The sequence below is a fragment of the Coregonus lavaretus genome, assembly GCF_964263955.1.
Source record: "Coregonus lavaretus genome assembly, contig: HAP1_SCAFFOLD_321, whole genome shotgun sequence".
Taxonomy (NCBI): Eukaryota; Metazoa; Chordata; class Actinopteri; order Salmoniformes; family Salmonidae; genus Coregonus; species Coregonus lavaretus.
Genome location: NW_028164856.1, coordinates 83,120 through 104,775, shown reverse-complemented (window position 1 = coordinate 104,775; position 21,656 = coordinate 83,120). Strand labels below are relative to the sequence as shown.

Here is a 21,656-nt window from a genome sequence, read left to right as displayed (position 1 = left end):
TGGACATATTAGACATCCATGTTAGTGGACATATTAGACATCCATGTTAGTGGACATATTAGACACCCATGTTAGTGGACATATTAGACACCCATGTTAGTGGACATAGTGGACACCCATGTTAGTGGACATATTAGAAATCCATGTTAGTGGACATATTAGACATCCATGTTAGTGGACATAGTGGACATCCATGTTAGTGGACATATTAGACATCCATGTTAGTGGACATATTAGACACCCATGTTAGTGGACATAGTGGACATCCATGTTAGTGGACATATTAGACATCCATGTTAGTGGACATATTAGACATCCATGTTAGTGGACATATTAGACATCCATGTTACTGGACATAGTAGACATCCATGTTAGTGGACATAGTGGACATCCATGTTAGTGGACATAGTAGACATCCATGTTAGTGGACATAGTGGACATCCATGTTAGTAAACATACTAGACACCCATGTTAGTGGACATAGTGGACACCCATGTTAGTGGACATAGTGGACACCCATGTTAGTGGACATACTAGACACCCATGTTAGTGGACATAGTAGACATCCATGTTAGTGGACATAGTAGACATCCATGTTAGTGGACATAGTGGACATCCATGTTAGTGGACATATTAGACATCCATGTTAGTGGACATAGTAGACATCCATGTTAGTGGACATAGTAGACATCCATGTTAGTGGACATAGTGGACATCCATGTTAGTGGACATACTAGACATCCATGTTAGTGGACATATTGGACATCCATGTTAGTGGACATATTAGACATCCATGTTAGTGGACATACTAGACACCCATGTTAGTGGACATAGTAGACATCCATGTTAGTGGACATAGTAGACATCCATGTTAGTGGACATAGTGGACATCCATGTTAGTGGACATAGTGGACATCCATGTTAGTGGACATATTAGACATCCATGTTAGTGGACATACTGGACATCCATGTTAGTGGACATATTGGACATCCATGTTAGTGGACATATTAGACATCCATGTTAGTGGACATAGTAGACATCAATGTTAGTGGACATACTAGACACCCATGTTAGTGGACATACTAGACACCCATGTTAGTGGACATAGTAGACATCCATGTTAGTGGACATAGTTGACATCCATGTTAGTGGACATAGTGGACATCCATGTTAGTGGACATACTAGACACCCATGTTAGTGGACATAGTGGACATCCATGTTAGTGGACATATTAGACATCCATGTTAGTGGACATATTAGACATCCATGTTAGTGGACATAGTAGACATCCATGTTAGTGGACATAGTGGACATCCATGTTAGTGGACATAGTAGACATCCATGTTAGTGGACATAGTGGACATCCATGTTAGTGGACATAGTGGACATCCATGTTAGTGGACATATTAGACATCCATGTTAGTGGACATACTGGACATCCATGTTAGTGGACATATTGGACATCCATGTTAGTGGAAATATTAGACATCCATGTTAGTGGACATAGTAGACATCCATGTTAGTGGACATACTAGACACCCATGTTAGTGGACATACTAGACACCCATGTTAGTGGACATAGTAGACATCCATGTTAGTGGACATAGTAGACATCCATGTTAGTGGACATATTAGACATCCATGTTAGTGGACATACTAGACACCCATGTTAGTGGACATACTAGACATCCATGTTAGTGGACATACTAGACACCCATGTTAGTGGACATACTAGACACCCATGTTAGTGGACATACTAGACAACCATGTTAGTGGACATAGTTGACACCCATGTTAGTGGACATAGTAGACACCCATGTTAGTGGACATATTAGACACCCATGTTAGTGGACATACTGGACACCCCATGTTAGTGGACATATTAGACACCCATGTTAGTGGACATACTGGACACCCATGTTAGTGGACATATTAGACACCCATGTTAGTGGACATAGTGGACATCCATGTTAGTGGACATATTAGACACCCATGTTAGTGGACATAGTGGACACCCATGTTAGTGGACATATTAGACATCCATGTTAGTGGACATATTAGACACCCATGTTAGTGGACATAGTAGACATCCATGTTAGTGGACATATTAGACATCCATGTTAGTGGACATATTAGACACCCATGTTAGTGGACATAGTAGACATCCATGTTAGTGGACATAGTGAACATTCATGTTAGTGGACATCCATGTCAGCAGACATACTGGACACCCATGTTAGTGGACATATTAGACACCCATGTTAGTGGACATACTGGACACCCATGTTAGTGGACATATTAGACACCCATGTTAGTGGACATAGTGGACATCCATGTTAGTGGACATAGTGGACATCCATGTTAGTGGACATATTAGACATCCATGTTAGTGGACATACTGGACATCCATGTTAGTGGACATATTGGACATCCATGTTAGTGGACATATTAGACATCCATGTTAGTGGACATAGTAGACATCCATGTTAGTGGACATACTAGACACCCATGTTAGTGGACATACTAGACACCCATTGTAGTGGACATAGTAGACATCCATGTTAGTGGACATAGTAGACATCCATGTTAGTGGACATATTAGACATCCATGTTAGTGGACATACTAGACACCCATGTTAGTGGACATACTAGACATCCATGTTAGTGGACATACTAGACACCCATGTTAGTGGACATACTAGACACCCATGTTAGTGGACATACTAGACAACCATGTTAGTGGACATAGTTGACACCCATGTTAGTGGACATAGTAGACACCCATGTTAGTGGACATATTAGACATCCATGTTAGTGGACATATTAGACACCCATGTTAGTGGACATAGTAGACATCCATGTTAGTGGACATATTAGACATCCATGTTAGTGGACATATTAGACATCCATGTTAGTGGACATATTAGACATCCATGTTAGTGGACATATTAGACATCCATGTTAGTGGACATAGTAGACACCCATGTTAGTGGACATATTAGACACCCATGTTAGTGGACATACTGGACACCCATGTTAGTGGACATATTAGACACCCATGTTAGTGGACATAGTGGACATCCATGTTAGTGGACATATTAGACACCCATGTTAGTGGACATAGTGGACACCCATGTTAGTGGACATATTAGACATCCATGTTAGTGGACATATTAGACACCCATGTTAGTGGACATAGTATACATCCATGTTAGTGGACATATTAGACATCCATGTTAGTGGACATATTAGACATCCATGTTAGTGGACATATTAGACATCCATGTTAGTGGACATAGTGGACATCCATGTTAGTGGACATATTAGACATCCATGTTAGTGGACATATTAGACATCCATGTTAGTGGACATATTAGACATCCATGTTAGTGGACATACTAGACACCCATGTTAGTGGACATACTAGACATCCATGTTAGTGGACATACTAGACACCCATGTTAGTGGACATACTAGACACCCATGTTAGTGGACATATTAGACATCCATGTTAGTGGACATATTAGACATCCATGTTAGTGGACATAGTGGACAACCATGTTAGTGGACATATTAGACATCCATGTTAGTGGACATATTAGACATCCATGTTAGTGGACATAGTAGACATCCATGTTAGTGGACATAGTAGACGTCCATGTTAGTGGACATACTAGACATCCATGTTAGTGGACATACTAGACACCCATGTTAGTGGACATACTAGACATCCATGTTAGTTGACATACTAGACACCCATGTTAGTGGACATACTAGACACCCATGTTAGTGGACATATTAGACATCCATGTTAGTGGACATATTAGACATCCATGTTAGTGGACATAGTGGACATCCATGTTAGTGGACATATTAGACATCCATGTTAGTGGACATATTATACATCCATGTTAGTGGACATAGTGAACATCCATGTCAGCGGACATAGTGGACATCCATGTTAGTGGACATAGTGAACATCCATGTCAGCGGACATAGTGGACATCCATGTTAGTGGACATAGTACACATCCATGTCTACTAATTTGTGAACCCTGTCAACAACACATCAAGTCACACATCCACACTGACTTATCTGCTTTTTCCTTCCCCCCAGACATCGAATGTGCCAAGAGCTGTGCCAAAATGGCTGAATATGCAAAGACGCTTGCGAGTCAACAGGTAATATGTTTTGTCTAAGAATAATTTAACACAAGCACAGACCACAGATATAAACTGGGTGTACAAAACATTAGGAACACCTTCCTAATATTGAGTTGCACCCCATTTTGCCCTCAGAACAGCCTGAATTCGTCGGGGCATGGACTCTACAAGGTGTCGAAAGCGTTCCACAGGGATGCTGGCCCATGTTGACTCCAATGCTTCCCACAGTTGTGTCAAGTTGGCTGGTTTTTCTCCAACCGGTGCGCCTGGCACCTACTACCATACCCTATTCAAAAGGCACTTAAATATTTTGTCTTGCCCATTAACCCTCTGAATGGCGCACATACACAATCCATTTCTCAATTGTCTCAAGGCTTAAAAAGCCTTCTTTAACCTGTCTCCTCCCCTTCATCTACACTGACTGAGGTGAATTTAACATACATTCACCAGGTGAGTCTGTCATGGAAAAAGCAGGTGTTCCTAATGTTTTGTACACAAGTGTATGTACTCTTTAAAACTGCAGCTAAACATAGATTAAACATTGCTTTCCATCTTCAACTTGAAGCGCAACTTGTGGTCCTCTGTAGCTCAGCTGGTAGAGCACGGCACTTGTAATGCCAAGGTAGTGGGTTCGATCCCCGGGACCACCCATACACAAAAAAAAGTATGCACGCATGACTGTAAGTCGCTTTGGATAAAAGCGTCTGCTAAATGGCATATTATTATTTCATATTATTATTATCATGGCAATGAAAAACGTGTCTGATAGAAAATGGCCTATGTGGCATCGATATTAGTCAAACTTTTATTCAGTCGTGGTCAAAAGTTTTGAGAATGACACAAGTATTGGTCTCCACAAAGTTTGCTGCTTCAGTGTTCTTAGATCTTTATGTCAGTAGTTACTATGGTAACACTGAAGTATAATTACAAGCATTCCATAAGTGTCAAAGGCTTTCATTGACAATTACATTAAGTTTATGCAAAGAGTCAATATTTGCAGTGTTGACCCTTCTTTTTCAAGACCTCTGCAATCCGCCCTGGCATGCTGTCAATTAACTTCTGGGCCACATCCTGACTGATGGCAGCCCATTCTTGCATAATCAATGCTTGGAGTTTGTCAGAATTTGTGGGTTTTTGTTTGTCCACCCGCCTCTTGAGGATCGACCACAAGTTCTCAATGGAATTAAGGTCTGGGGAGTTTCCAGGCCATGGACCCAAAATGTCGATGTTTGGTCCCCGAGCCACTTAGTTATCACTTTTGCCTTATGACAAGGTGCTCCATCATGCTGGAAAAGGCATTGGTCGTCACCAAACTGTTCTTGGATGGTTGGGAGAAGTTGCTCTCTAAGGATCTGTTGGTACCATTCTTTATTCATGGCTGTGTTCTTAAGCAAAATTGTGAGTGAGCCCACTCCCTTGGCTGAGAAGCAACCCCACACATGAATGGTCTCAGGATGCTTTACTGTTGGCATGACACAGGACTGATGGTAGCGCTCACCTTGTCTTCTCCGGACAAGGTGTTTTCCGGATGGCCCAAACAATCGGAAAGGGGATTCATCAGAGAAAAGGACTCTACCCCAGTCCTCAGCAGTCCAATCCCTGTACCTTTTGAAGAATATCAGTCTGTCCCTGATGTTTTTCCTGGAGAGAAGTGTCTTCTTTGCTGCCCTTCTTGACACCAGGCCATCCTCCAAAAGTCTTCGCCTCACTGTGCGTGCAGATACACTCACACCTGCCTGCTGCCATTCCTGAGCAAGCTCTGCACTGGTGGTGCCCTGATCCTGTAGCTGAATCAACTTTAGGAGACGGTCCTGGAGCTTGCTGGACTTTCTTGGGTGCCCTGACGCCTTCTTCACAGCAATTGAACCTCTCTCCTTGAAGTTCTTGATGATCCGATAAATGGTTGATTTAGGTGCAATCTTACTAGCAGCAATATCCTTGCCTATGAAGCCCTTTTTTTGCAAAGCAATGATGACGGCACGTGTTTCCTTGCAGGTAACCATGGTTAACAAAGGAAGAACAATGATTTCAAGCACCACCCTCCTTTTAAAGCTTCCAGTCTGTTATTCTGACTCAATCAGCATGACAGAGTTATCTCCAGCCTTGTCCTCGTCAACACTGTCACCTGTGTTAACAAGACAATCACTGACATGATGGCAGCTGGTCCTTTTGTGGCACGGCTGAAATGCATTGGAAACGTTTTTATGGGATTAAGTTCATTTTCATTCTGAAAACTTTTGACCACGATTATAGTTTCTAAATTAACTACAAAGTGTAAATAAGATTATTTTGGTCATAAAGTCAGTCTCGTCCAAAACAGAGTTTTGTAAGTGAGTTCATCATGACTTACTTGAGGGTTGGGTTTTGATTTCGACAATGCCCACTAACACGGGATAAACAGCTGCGGTGATTGCTCTCTATCCAATGGTACGGCAGAACACACAGACCGTGAGACAGACCTGCCCAGTGGCTCAGTGGATTGGACATTGTTTACATAAGATGACACGTTGCACATTTCGTATCTTGAGAAATACTGCACCAAACACCTTAGCTAGATGTAAGATTGCGCGACTAAAACCTTGTCAAAATGAATTAAAGATGTATTGAGTTATCTTAGAGATTCAGACTATTTTGAGGAAGTGATCCTCACTTTGTTCCTAATGTGTCTCATTAACAAACATCAGTAACTTGCCACATCAAACCACAACCCCCCCAAGACTGAAAACGTGTTTTTCTTAATGAGCAACGGAGGAACATGTGGAATCTGTGTGTTCAGTCACGTGAAAAGAGAATGTGACTATTGAGATGTTTCCATATGTCTGTTCGTCTGGCCCACAGGACTACATGCCGTTCAGGGATACTTATATCTCTACGTTTAAGAATGACATAGAGTACAGCCAACTCCTCCTGCAGACTGCCACCGCCCTGCAGACCAACAAATTCAGACAGGTAGGACTGACACTCTGTAACAAATTCAGACAGGTAGGACTGACACTCTGTAACAAATTCAGACAGGTAGGACTGACACTCTGTAATACATTCAGACAGGTAGGACTGACACTGTAACACATTCAGACAGGTAGGACTGACACTGTAACAAATTCAGACAGGTAGGACTGACTCTGTAACACATTCAGACAGGTAGGACTGACACTGTAACAAATTCAGACAGGTAGGACTGACACTGTAACAAATTCAGACAGGTAGGACTGACACTGTAACAAATTCAGACAGGTAGGACTGACACTGTAACAAATTCAAACAGGTAGGACTGACACTGTAACAAATTCAGACAGGTAGGACTGACACTGTAACAAATTCAGACAGGTAGGACTGACACTCTGTAACAAATTCAGACAGGTAGGACTGACACTCTGTAACAAATTCAGACAGGTAGGACTGACACTCTGTAACAAATTCAGACAGGTAGGACTGACACTCTGTAACAAATTCAGACAGGTAGGACTGACACTCTGTAACAAATTCAGACAGGTAGGACTGACACTCTGTAACAAATTCAGACAGGTAGGACTGACACTCTGTAATACATTCAGACAGGTAGGACTGACACTGTAACACATTCAGACAGGTAGGACTGACACTGTAACAAATTCAGACAGGTAGGACTGACTCTGTAACACATTCAGACAGGTAGGACTGACACTGTAACAAATTCAGACAGGTAGGACTGACACTGTAACAAATTCAGACAGGTAGGACTGACACTGTAACAAATTCAGACAGGTAGGACTGACACTGTAACAAATTCAAACAGGTAGGACTGACACTGTAACAAATTCAGACAGGTAGGACTGACACTGTAACAAATTCAGACAGGTAGGACTGACACTCTGTAACAAATTCAGACAGGTAGGACTGACACTCTGTAACAAATTCAGACAGGTAGGACTGACACTCTGTAATACATTCAGACAGGTAGGACTGACACTCTGTAACAAATTCAGACAGGTAGGACTGACACTCTGTAACAAATTCAGACAGGTAGGACTGACACTCTGTAACAAATTCAGACAGGTAGGACTGACACTCTGTAACAAATTCAGACAGGTAGGACTGACACTCTGTAATACATTCAGACAGGTAGGACTGACACTCTGTAACAAATTCAGACAGGTAGGACTGACACTCTGTAACAAATTCAGACAGGTAGGACTGACACTCTGTAATACATTCAGACAGGTGATAAATGAATGATAGTGTACTCTTTATACTCTTTGTCAGAGCAACATTTTACGTCAGCAAAACTTCAAGACTCACAATAACGTAGCGATCGATCGCGATCTGATCTCTGACAAGGCAACCATTTTTCATTTGGGTTTAAAATAATTTGTGAAAAAAAGTGCACAATGTTACGCAATCCTCTATTTTGTGCCTCTGTGTGTCCTGTAGCCGCTGTTGGCCAGAAAGAATGAGCTGGACAAACTGAGGAAAGACCTTACCGAGCAGTGGCAGAGACAACAAAAGAAAATGGTGTGTGAGACTTCTGTCCTTCTGCCATTCTCTGTGTGTGTGTGTGTGTGTGTGAGAGAGAGAGAGAGAGAGCTTGTGTGTGTGTGTGTGTGAGAGAGAGAGAGAGAGAGAGAGCTTGTGTGTGTGTGTGTGTGTGTGTGTGTGTGTGTGTGTGTGTGTGTGTGTGTGTGTGTGTGTGTGTGTGTGTGTGTGTGTGTGTGTGTGTGTTACTTCACTCACCTGTGTGTATCTCCCCTCTCCCGTGCAGCAAGAGTCTGAGGTGGCGCTGCGTAAGGCCCGGTGGACCCAGACCCAGAGGACAGACGAGTACCAGAAGGCCCACTTCAGCCGCTCCCAGGAGGAACAGCCCAGACAGCTGGAGAAGAAGAGGAAACTGGAGGAGGAGGCTCTACAGAAGGTATGAGGGCAGGAGAAGGCCTGATTTTTACTCCATTTAAGTGTAGTCAATAGGCTGTGAACCACCCACTTGACCACCACCCACTTCTTTCCTAATGTGTTGTTTGTCTCTTCTCCCTGTCTCTCAGGCGGACGACGCGAAGGACCGGTACAGAGCGTGTGTAGCTGATGCAGGAGTCAGGAGGACAGAGCTGGCCGAAACCAAGACAGACATCCTCACTCAGATCAGAGAACTGCTGGCTCAGTGTGACCTCACACTCAAAGCTGTGAGTTGTAGTCCACAGGATATAGTTATTGATTTATCAGGGATCAGGGAACCTCTAACTTTATCCCCCTCCCTCCCTCCCTCCCCTCCCTCCCTCCCTCCCTCCCTCCCCTCCCTCCCCTTCCTCCCTCCCTCCCTCCCTCCCTCCCTCCCTCCCTCCCTCCCTCCCTCCCTCCAGGTGACAGTGAACTGGTTTCAGCTGCAGCAGTCCCAGACCGTGTCTCTCCCCGTCCATTACCAGGCCCTGTGTGAGAACGCGAAGATGTACGAGCCTGGACAGAGATACGCTGAGTTCGTCAGAAATCTGCCCAAAGATCGGGTACACATGGAGTCCTTCTCCATTGATGGACGGTAAGCCAATAATACTTCCTTATAAATAGGCTGTCACCCAACTGCCACCCTATTCCCTTTATAGTGCACTACTTTTGACCAGGGCCCATACAGGGTTTTTCCTGCATAGAAAAGTCCAAGACTAATTATTGGAATGGTAAAACGTTTTCATTGTAAACTTAAACAACTAAAACCAGACATAAAGTATATAGAAAACGTAATGGACCATTATATTTCGAGATAAGGTCATCTTTGAGAACTAACCAGCACCAAAATATAAAAGAGACAGAATCTACAAATCAAAACATTATGCGTTCAGGAATATTTTTGTCAGGGCATTGGGATTTTGTTAGAATGTTTGAGTCACTCCGAAAGCATAACAACATTGCATTAGCCGTGGCAAAAGGTGTAGAAATCCAGGAAATTAGCTTTAAAACGGCAACATTTTGTCTCTGCGGCCAAGAGGAGGGCCTCTAAAATGTTTGATTGGGACCAAGCCATTGGCCACGCCCACTGCCACGCCTCCGCCATGCCCACCACCTAAGCCCCAGTTTGATCCAGAAAAAACCCTGCCATAGTAGTGCACTACAGTGGCTTGCGAAAGTATTCACCCCCCTTAGCATTTTTCCTATTTTGTTGCCTTACATCCTGGAATTAAAATATATTTTTGGGGGGGTGTTTGTATCATTTGATTTACACAACATGCCTACCACTTTGAAGATGCAAAATATTTTTTTGGGTGAAACAAACAAGAAATAAGACTAAAAAAACAGAAAACTTGAGCATGCATAACTATTCACCCCCCCAAAGTCAATACTTTGTAGAGCCACCTTTTGCAGCAATTACAGCTGCAAGTCTCTTGGGGTATGTCTCTATAAGCTTGGCACATCTAGCCACTGGGATTTCTGCCCATTCTTCAAGGCAAAACTGCTCCAGATCCTTCAAGTTGGATGGGTTCCGCTGGTGTACAGCAATCTTTAAGTCATATCATAGATTCTCAATTGGATTGAGGTCTGGGCTTTGACTAGGCCATTATAATATAATAATAATATGCCATTTAGCAGACGCTTTTATCCAAAGCGACTTAGTCATGTGTGCATACATTTTTACGTATGGGTGGTCCCGGGGATTGCTCTGTGGTCCCTCTACCCTGGCGTTACAAGCGCCGTGCTCTACCAATTCAGCTACAGAGGACCACATTGAGCTACAGAGGACCACATTTAAAGACATTTAAATGTTTCCCCTTAAACCACTCGAGTGTTGCTTTAGCAGTATGCTTAGGGTCATTGTCCTGCTGGAAGGTGAACCTCCGTCCCAGTCTCAAATCTCTGGAAGACTGAAACAGGTTTCCCTCAAGAATTTCCCTGTATTTAGCGCCATCCATAATTCCTTAAATTCTGACCAGTTTCCCAGTCCCTGCCGATGAAAAACATCCCCACAGCATGATGCTGCCACCACCATGCTTCACCGTGGGGATGGTGTTTCTCGGGGTGATGAGAGGTGTTGGGTTTGTGCCAGACAGCATTTTCCCTGATGGCCAAAAAGCTCAATTTTAGTCTCATCTGACCAGAGTACCTTCTTCCATATATTTGGGGAGTCTCCCACATGCCTTTTGGCGAACACCAAACATGTTTGCTTATTTTTTTCTTGTGACTGCATTGCTTCTTGTTTTGTTTGTTTGGCCAGAAAAAAGCCACTCTTCCGTAAAGAGCCCAGCTCTGTGGAGTGTACGGCTGAAAGTGGTCCTATGGACATATACTCCAGTCTTTGCAGCTCCTTCAGGGTTATCTTTGGTCTCTTTGTTGCCTCTCTGATTAATGCCCTCCTTGCCTGGTCCGTGAGTTTTGGTGGGCGGCCCTCTCTTGGCAGGTTTGTTGTGGTGCCATATTCTTTCCATTTTTTAATAATGGATTTAATGGTGCTCCGTGGGATGTTCAAAGTTTCTGATATTTTTTTATAACCCAACCCTGATCTGTACTTCTCCACAACTTTGTCCATGACCTGTTTGAAGAGCTCCTTGGTCTTCATGGTGCCACTTGCTTGGTGGTGCCCCTTGCTTAGTGGTGTTGCAGACTCTGGGGCCTTTCAGAACAGGTGTATATATACTGAGATCATGTGACAGATCATGTGACACTTAGATTGCACACAGGTGGACTTTATTTAACTAATTATGTGACTTTTGAAGGTAATTGGTTGCACCAGATCTTATTTAGGAGCTTCATAGCAAAGGGGGTGAATACATATGCACGCATCACTTTTCCGTAATTTTTATTTTTGAATTATTTGAAACAAGTTATTTTTTTACACTTCACCAATTTGGACCATTTTGTGTATGTACATTACATGAAATCCAAAATAAAAATCCATTTAAATTACAGGTTGTAATGCAGCAAAATAGGGAAAACGCCAAGGTGGATGAATACTTTTCCAAGGCACTGTAAATGATAGAGTCGTATGCTTACGTACTTACTACTCTAGAAGGCATATCTCTCTAGCCTGGCTGACGCTACTCAGGGGGACTTCGGTGTCAGCCAGGCTAATATCTCTCTAGCCTGGCTGACGCTACTCAGGGGGACTTCGGTGTCAGCCAGGCTAATATCTCTCTAGCCTGGCTGACGCTACTCAGGGGGACTTCGGTGTCAGCCAGGCTAATATCTCTCTAGCCTGGCTGACGCTACTCAGGGGGACTTCGGTGTCAGCCAGGCTAATATCTCTCTAGCCTGGCTGACGCTACTCAGGGGGACTTCGGTGTCAGCCAGGCTAATATCTCTCAGGGTCTTTGGAACTCACAAGCTCCTCCTCCCCGGCACGGAGGCAATCCATGGAGTATTGAATAATATAAGCAAACAGTAATTTGGCCACCATTTTGGAACAAAAACCAAAAGCAAAGCCAAAGTTTTTTGTTTTCAGTCCTTGTTTTGTTTTGGTCAAGTAGTAATGTTGATACAGGTGTTTGATTATAGTTTGATGTTTTGCTAGAGACTAACCAAAATGGAAGACCATCCAACATGGTTTTAGTTTGACGGTGGTGCTTTCCCTTGTAAACTCCTCAGTCTTCTATACTAACCCAACTGTATACATCTGCTGACTGCTCAGAGAGAGGGACAGTGAGTCAGAGAGAGGGACAGTGAGTCAGGGAGTGGGACAGTGAGTCAGAGAGAGGTACAGTGAGTCAGGGAGAAGGGACAGTGAGTCAGGGAGAGGGACAGTGAGTCAGAGAGAGGGACAGTGAGTCAGGGAGAAGGGAGAGGGACAGTGAGTCAGGGAGAAGGGAGAGGGACAGTGAGTCAGGGAGAAGGGAGAGGGACAGTGAGTCAGGGAGAGGGACAGTGAGTCAGGGAGAAGGGAGAGGGACAGTGAGTCAGGGAGAAGGGAGAGGGACAGTGAGTCAGGGAGAGGGACAGTGAGTCAGGGAGAAGGGAGAGGGACAGTGAGTCAGGGAGAAGGGAGAGGGACAGTGAGTCAGGGAGAAGGGAGAGGGACAGTGAGTCAGGGAGAAGGGAGAGGGACAGTGAGTCAGGGAGAGGGACAGTGAGTCAGGGAGAAGGGAGAGGGACAGTGAGTCAGAGAGAGGGACAGTGAGTCAGGGAGAAGGGAGAGGGACAGTGAGTCAGGGAGAGGGACAGTGAGTCAGGGAGAGGGACAGTGAGTCAGGGAGAAGGGAGAGGGACAGTGAGTCAGGGAGAAGGGAGAGGGACAGTGAGTCAGGGAGAAGGGAGAGGGACAGTGAGTCAGGGAGAAGGGAGAGGGACAGTGAGTCAGAGAGAGGGACAGTGAGTCAGGGAGAAGGGAGAGGGACAGTGAGTCAGGGAGAAGGGAGAGGGACAGTGAGTCAGAGAGAGGGACAGTGAGTCAGGGAGAAGGGAGAGGGACAGTGAGTCAGGGAGAAGGGAGAGGGACAGTGAGTCAGGGAGAAGGGAGAGGGACAGTGAGTCAGGGAGAGGGACAGTGAGTCAGGGAGAGGGACAGTGAGTCAGGGAGAGGGACAGTGAGTCAGGGAGAAGGGAGAGGGACAGTGAGTCAGGGAGAAGGGAGAGGGACAGTGAGTCAGGGAGAGGGACAGTGAGTCAGGGAGAGGGACAGTGAGTCAGGGAGAGGGACAGTGAGTCAGAGAGAGGGACAGTGAGTCAGGGAGAAGGGAGAGGGACAGTGAGTCAGGGAGAGGGACAGTGAGTCAGGGAGAGGGACAGTGAGTCAGAGAGAGGGACAGTGAGTCAGGGAGAGGGACAGTGAGTCAGGGAGAAGGGAGAGGGACAGTGAGTCAGGGAGAGGGACAGTGAGTCAGGGAGAAGGGAGAGGGACAGTGAGTCAGGGAGAGGGACAGTGAGTCAGGGAGAGGGACAGTGAGTCAGGGAGAGGGACAGTGAGTCAGGGAGAAGGGAGAGGGACAGTGAGTCAGGGAGAGGGACAGTGAGTCAGGGAGAGGGACAGTGAGTCAGAGAGAGGGACAGTGAGTCAGGGAGAGGGACAGTGAGTCAGGGAGAGGGACAGTGAGTCAGGGAGAGGGACAGTGAGTCAGGGAGAGGGACAGTGAGTCAGGGAGAGGGACAGTGAGTCAGAGAGAGGGACAGTGAGTCAGGGAGAGGGACAGTGAGTCAGGGAGAGGGACAGTGAGTCAGAGAGAGGGACAGTGAGTCAGGGAGAGGGACAGTGAAAACATGGGAGTTAAGCTTGCACCTCAAGCTAATATTCAAGAATATTGACTGTGTCTCTGTCTCCCCCCTCCAGGTTTGCTGTGTTCAACAAGCGTTCGCTGGGCAGCACCAGTTCCCATGGTAACCTGTCCCAGGTGTCCCTGACCTCCGATGACGTAATGAGTGGGGACGAGGTGGACAGTCCCCTGGGGTCGCAACCTGGGAAGAGGTCCAACAGCGCCACAGACATACAAGGTACAGTCAGACAGTAGTATAGTACAGCACAGTATAGTACACTAGTAGTATATTACACCAGTAGTACAGTAGAGTACACCAGTATTACAGTAGAGTACACCAGTACTATAGTACAGTAGAGTACTCCAGTAGTATAGTACACCAGTAGTACAGTGCAGTACACCAGTAGTATAGTAGAGTACACCAGTAGTATAGTAGAGTACACCAGTAGTATAGTACAGTAGAGTACACCAGTAGTATAGTACACCAGTAGTATAGTACAGTAGAGTACACCAGTAGTATAGTACACCAGTAGTATAGTAGAGTACACCAGTAGTATAGTACAGTAGAGTACACCAGTAGTATAGTACACCAGTAGTACAGTGCAGTACACCAGTAGTACAGTAGAGTACACCAGTAGTATAGTACAGTAGAGTACACCAGTAGTATAGTACAGTAGAGTACTCCAGTAGTATAGTACACCAGTAGTACAGTAGAGTACACCAGTAGTACAGTAGAGTACACCAGTAGTATAGTACAGTAGAGTACACCAGTAGTATATTACACCAGTAGTACAGTGCAGTACACCAGTAGTATAGTAGAGTACACCAGTAGTATAGTACAGTAGAGTACACCAGTAGTATAGTACACCAGTAGTACAGTATAGTACTCCAGTAGTATAGTACAGTATAGTACACCAGTAGTATAGTACACCAGTAGTACAGTATAGTACTCCAGTAGTATAGTACAGTAAAGTACACCAGTAGTATAGTACACCAGTAGTACAGTAGAGTACACCAGTAGTATAGTACACCAGTAGTACAGTAGAGTACACCAGTAGTACAGTAGAGTACACCAGTAGTATAGTACACCAGTAGTACAGTAGAGTACACAAGTAGTATAGTACACCAGTAGTACAGTAGAGTACACCAGTAGTACAGTAGAGTACACCAGAAGTACAGTAGAGTACACCAGTAGTACAGTATAGTACACCAGTAGTATAGTAGAGTACACCAGTAGTATAGTACAGTAGAGTACACCAGTAGTATAGTACAGTATAGTACTCCAGTAGTATAGTACAGTATAGTACACCAGTAGTATAGTACACCAGTAGTACAGTAGAGTACACCAGTAGTATAGTACACCAGTAGTACAGTAGAGTACACCAGTAGTATAGTACACCAGTAGTACAGTAGAGTACACCAGTAGTACAGTAGAGTACACCAGTAGTATAGTACACCAGTAGTATAGTACACCAGTAGTACAGTAGAGTACACCAGTAGTATAGTACACCAGTAGTACAGTAGAGTACACCAGTAGTATAGTAGAGTACACCAGTAGTATAGTACAGTAGAGTACACCAGTAGTATAGTACAGTATAGTACTCCAGTAGTATAGTACAGTATAGTACACCAGTAGTATAGTACACCAGTAGTACAGTATAGTACTCCAGTAGTATAGTACAGTAAAGTACACCAGTAGTATAGTACACCAGTAGTACAGTAGAGTGCACCAGTAGTATAGTACACCAGTAGTACAGTAGAGTACACCAGTAGTATAGTACACCAGTAGTACAGTATAGTACACCAGTAGTATAGTAGAGTACACCAGTAGTATTGTACACCAATAGTAAAGTAGAGTACACCAGTAGAATAGTACAGTAGAGTACTCCAGTAGTATAGTACACCAGTAGTACATTATAGTACACCGGTAGTATAGTAGAGTACACCAGTAGTATAGTACAGTAGAGTACACCAGTAGTATAGTACAGTAGAGTACTCCAGTAGTATAGTACACCAGTAGTACAGTAGAGTACACCAGTAATACAGTAAAGTACACCAGTAGTATAGTACAGTAGAGTACACCAGTAGTATATTACACCAGTAGTACAGTGCAGTACACCAGTAGTATAGTAGAGTACACCAGTAGTATAGTACAGTAGAGTACACCAGTAGTATAGTACACCAGTAGTACAGTATAGTACTCCAGTAGTATAGTACAGTATAGTACACCAGTAGTATAGTACACCAGTAGTACAGTATAGTACTCCAGTAGTATAGTACAGTAAAGTACACCAGTAGTATAGTACACCAGTAGTACAGTAGAGTACACCAGTAGTATAGTACACCAGTAGTACAGTAGAGTACACCAGTAGTACAGTAGAGTACACCAGTAGTATAGTACACCAGTAGTACAGTATAGTACACCAGTAGTATAGTAGAGTACACCAGTAGTATAGTACAGTAGAGTAAACCAGTAGTATAGTACAGTATAGTACTCCAGTAGTATAGTACAGTATAGTACACCAGTAGTATAGTACACCAGTAGTACAGTATAGTACTCCAGTAGTATAGTACAGTAAAGTACACCAGTAGTATAGTACACAAGTAGTACAGTAGAGTACACCAGTAGTATAGTACACCAGTAGTACAGTAGAGTACACCAGTAGTACAGTAGAGTACACCAGTAGTATAGTACACCAGTAGTACAGTATAGTACACCAGTAGTATAGTAGAGTACACCAGTAGTATAGTACAGTAGAGTACACCAGTAGTATAGTACAGTATAGTACTCCAGTAGTATAGTACAGTATAGTACACCAGTAGTATAGTACACCAGTAGTACAGTATAGTACTCCAGTAGTATAGTACAGTAAAGTACACCAGTAGTATAGTACACCAGTAGTACAGTAGAGTACACCAGTAGTACAGTAGAGTACACCAGTAGTATAGTACACCAGTAGTATAGTACACCAGTAGTACAGTAGAGTACACCAGTAGTATAGTACACCAGTAGTATAGTACACCAGTAGTACAGTAGAGTACACCAGTAGTATAGTACACCGGTAGTACAGTAGAGTACACCAGTAGTATAGTAGAGTACACCAGTAGTATAGTACAGTAGAGTACACCAGTAGTATAGTACAGTATAGTACTCCAGTAGTATAGTACAGTATAGTACACCAGTAGTATAGTACACCCGTAGTACAGTATAGTACTCCAGTAGTATAGTACAGTAAAGTACACCAGTAGTATAGTACACCAGTAGTACAGTAGAGTACACCAGTAGTATAGTACACCAGTAGTACAGTAGAGTACACCAGTAGTATAGTACACCAGTAGTACAGTATAGTACACCAGTAGTATAGTAGAGTACACCAGTAGTATAGTACACCAATAGTAAAGTAGAGTACACCAGTAGAATAGTACAGTAGAGTACTCCAGTAGTATAGTACACCAGTAGTACAGTATAGTACACCGGTAGTATAGTAGAGTACACCAGTAGTATAGTACAGTAGAGTACTCCAGTAGTATAGTACACCAGTAGTACAGTATAGTACACCAGTAGTATAGTACAGTAGAGTACACCAGTAGTATAGTACACCAGTAGTACAGTATAGTACTCCAGTAGTATAGTACAGTATAGTACACCAGTAGTATAGTACACCAGTAGTACAGTATAGTACTCCAGTAGTATAGTACAGTATAGTACACCAGTAGTATAGTACACCAGTAGTACAGTATAGTACTCCAGTAGTATAGTACAGTAAAGTACACCAGTAGTATAGTACACCAGTAGTACAGTATAGTACTCCAGTAGTATAGTACACCAGTAGTACAGTAGAGTACACAAGTAGTATAGTACACCAGTAGTACAGTAGAGTACACCAGTAGTACAGTAGAGTACACCAGAAGTACAGTAGAGTACACCAGTAGTATAGTACAGTAGAGTACACCAGTAGTATAGTACACTAGAGTACACCAGTAGTATAGTACACCAGTAGTATTGTACAGTACACCAGTAGTATAGTACAGTAGTAGAGTACAGCAGTACAGTAGATTACACCAGTAGTATAGTAGAGTACAGTATACTACACCAGTAGAGTACATATAGTAGACCAGTAGTACAGTAGAGTACAGTATAGTACACCAGTAGTATAGTGTATATACCTGTGTATATATATATAGTGGTATGACAAACTGGATAGCCTGCTGGGGTCACGGATTTGACTGAACTGATCTGAAGCCGAAGATCTGGAGGAGCCAGGCTACTTCTATCCTGTTTACCAATACCAGATGTCCCAGTATATCCTCTGATAGTAGCCAGTCGGTCCCAGTATACCCTCTATGATAGTAGCCAGTCGGTCCCAGTATATCCTCTATGATGGTAGCCAGTCGGTCCCAGTATATCCTCTATGATGGTAGCCAGTCGGTCCCAGTATACCCTCTGATGGTAGCCAGTCGGTCCCAGTATACCCTCTGATGGTAGCCAGTCGGTCCCAGTATACCCTCTGATGGTAGCCAGTCGGTCCCAGTATACCCTCTGATGGTAGCCAGTCGGTCCCAGTATACCCTCTGATGGTAGCCAGTCGGTCCCAGTATACCCTCTGATGGTAGCCAGTCGGTCCCAGTATACCCTCTGATGGTAGCCAGTCGGTCCCAGTATATCCTCTGATGGTAGCCAGTCGGTCCCAGTATATCCTCTGATGGTAGCCAGTCGGTCCCAGTATATCCTCTATGATGGTAGCCAGCCAGTCGGTCCCAGTATATCCTCTATGATGGTAGCCAGTCGGTCCCAGTATACCCTCTATGATGGTAGCCAGCCAGTCGGTCCCAGTATATCCTCTATGATGGTAGCTAGCCAGTTGGCCCAGAGCAGGTGAGGATAGCCAATGTGATCTGAAATCAGAGACTGGTGTCAAATGGATTAGGCCGTGACCTGTCCATAACTCGATTGCCCAATCCCAAATGATCACCTAACCCCCAGACGCTCTTATCCAGAGGCGACTTAGTTAGTGCGTTCATCTTAAGATAGCTAGGTGAGACAACCACATATCACAGTCACAGTAAGTACATTTCTCCTCATTTAAAGTAGCTATCAGCAAAGTCAGTGCTAGTAGGAAAATACAAGTGAGACTGACAGGATCTTATGATCTTAGAGGAACTGAGAAGTATTAGCAACATGGGAGCTCTACCTTACCACATTGGTGGGAAATGTTGGGTCACAACACAACATTTTTGTTGTGACTATGACGAAGGTATTCCTCCTAAAGCTCCTGTTCCTCTCGATGGTGTCTCGTTGGGTATATACGTGTGTTGTCTCTCTGCTCCAGGTCTGAGAGGGGGACAGGGACCGTTGAGAGCCTGGGCATCAGCTAGCCAAGACAGGGGGATGTGTAGTGACACAGAGAGTGCTGGAGGCAGCAGTGAGTCTCGATCCATGGACTCCCCCATTGCCAGCCCAGGTATGGGAACATGAAGCCCCATCAGTGCTATGGTTCATTATTATTCACGCATGGCTCATATTAACCCAGCAAACATGACCCCGTTGGCCCCATGTGGGTATTTGGTGGGCAGGGTGGTCAAGGGCTAGCCCACACCAGCCCAACACGGGCCAGCCCACACCAGCCCAACACGGGCCAGCCCACACCAGCCCAACACGGGCCAACCCACACCAGCCCAACACGGGCCAGCCCAACACGGGCCAACCCACACCAGCCCAACACAGGCCAGCCCACACCAGCCCAACACTTGCCAGCCCAACACGGGCCAACCCACACCAGCCCAACACGGCCAGCCCACACCAGCCCAACACGGGCCAGCCCACACCAGCCCAACACGGGCCAGCCCACACCAGCCCAACACGGGCCAACCCAACACGGGCCAACCCACACCAGCCCAACACGGCCAGCCCACACCAGCCCAACACGGGCCAGCCCAACACGGGCCAACCCACACCAGCCCAACACGGGCCAGCCCACACCAAGCCCAGCTACTTCATAATGTAGAGGCGGGGGCTCATTAGAGTATTTGGGTATGTGGTTTTATACCCCAATTGATGTTGTTAAGTTAAAAACAGAATGCAAGATAAAAATAGCTGACACCATTCAAACCAATGAGGGTTCGGAACTTTAAAGCCAATTATCTCAGAATATACATTTTTCTTCAGATAGATCCTTGTAGTTCTAAGGTCACAAGTTTTTATTTTTTTGGTGTGTCGTTCCAGTTGAAGTGTTCTGATGTCAACAAAACAGTTGATCTTGTAGACTGCCAATAGTGAAGTTAGTAAAAAGACTTTGATAAGTGCATGTGACATATGAGACACTGTTAAGTGTAACAGGCAGCTGTAACAGGCAGCTGATCATAAAGGGTTGGCTTATTTCTGGAAAAGTGAAGGCTGCCCTGGGGGCCATCAGCCTTGGGTCCACCAGCCTTGGGGCCACCAGCCTTGGGGTCACCAGCCTTGGGGCCACCAGCCTTGGGTCCACCAGCCTTGGGGTCACCAGCCTTGGGACCACCAGCCTTGGGTCCACCAGCCTTGGGGCCCACCAGCCTTGGGGCCACCAGCCTTGGGGCCACCAGCCTTGGGGCCACCAGCTTTGGGGCCACCAGCCTTGGGGCCAATGTGGGGCTGATTAGCAAAGGCACATGGGCCAATATTTTAGTCCGCATTGGGCCCACATCGCGCCAATGTGGACATGTTTGCTGGGTATATTACTATGTATTTATGCTGTAAAAAATGTGATGGTTATCTGTCATGTTATATCGAATGTGTATGTTATGAATTCACTAAAAACAATTATACCGCAAAAGATAGTGGTCGGATCAATACAAAGACTGTTTTTTTGCAGTGCGTTATATGACGTTGCTATTTGTTAATGTGAGGTTTGAGGAAGTTGTTTACTTCCTGTTGTCAGGTGACTTTAAACGCAGACTACCCAGAACCCCCTCCACTGGCACCATGTCCTCAGCAGACGACCTGGACGAGAGACAACCAACCTCAGACAATGGTAAGAGAGAGTCAGTCTGTCTGTCTAAAGAGCCAAGGTCTGAAGTTGTTTTGTCCTATTTTGGTGTGTCTGCTTACATGTGCCTGTGTGTATCTCTGCATGTGTGAGGGGCGGTGACCTTCGACCCTCACACCAAATGTTTTTACTCTGTGCACAGCTGTAGAAAATGAGATGGGGTGTGTTGGTTTTGGCTTACGGCCACAGCTAGCTAGTTCCTGTCTTTAGCCTGACCTCTCCCTGCAGGATAATGGGTTATTTTTGATCAACTCTTTGTTGTTAGAGGCATCAGGGGCTCTGCACTGTTTAAACCATCTCAATACAACTCTAATTCTGTGGTATTTTAATTTAATG

General features: G+C 44.7%; 1 protein-coding gene across 1 annotated transcript in view; it reads left to right on the top strand.

Moving 5' to 3' along the window:
- LOC311115054 (rho GTPase-activating protein 29-like) overlaps positions 1-21,656 on the top strand; it is a gene marked incomplete at both ends in the record, with an annotated part of 69,916 nt that overhangs the window by 28,759 nt on the left and 19,501 nt on the right. Inside the window, 9 exons of the mRNA XM_084190267.1 lie at positions 4,119-4,183; positions 7,004-7,114; positions 8,576-8,656; positions 8,904-9,053; positions 9,181-9,318; positions 9,496-9,668; positions 14,376-14,536; positions 19,629-19,760; positions 21,213-21,305. Of these exons, the coding sequence (XP_084046393.1) occupies positions 4,119-4,183; positions 7,004-7,114; positions 8,576-8,656; positions 8,904-9,053; positions 9,181-9,318; positions 9,496-9,668; positions 14,376-14,536; positions 19,629-19,760; positions 21,213-21,305 (1,104 nt within the window). The remainder of the gene's footprint in view (positions 1-4,118; positions 4,184-7,003; positions 7,115-8,575; positions 8,657-8,903; positions 9,054-9,180; positions 9,319-9,495; positions 9,669-14,375; positions 14,537-19,628; positions 19,761-21,212; positions 21,306-21,656) is intronic.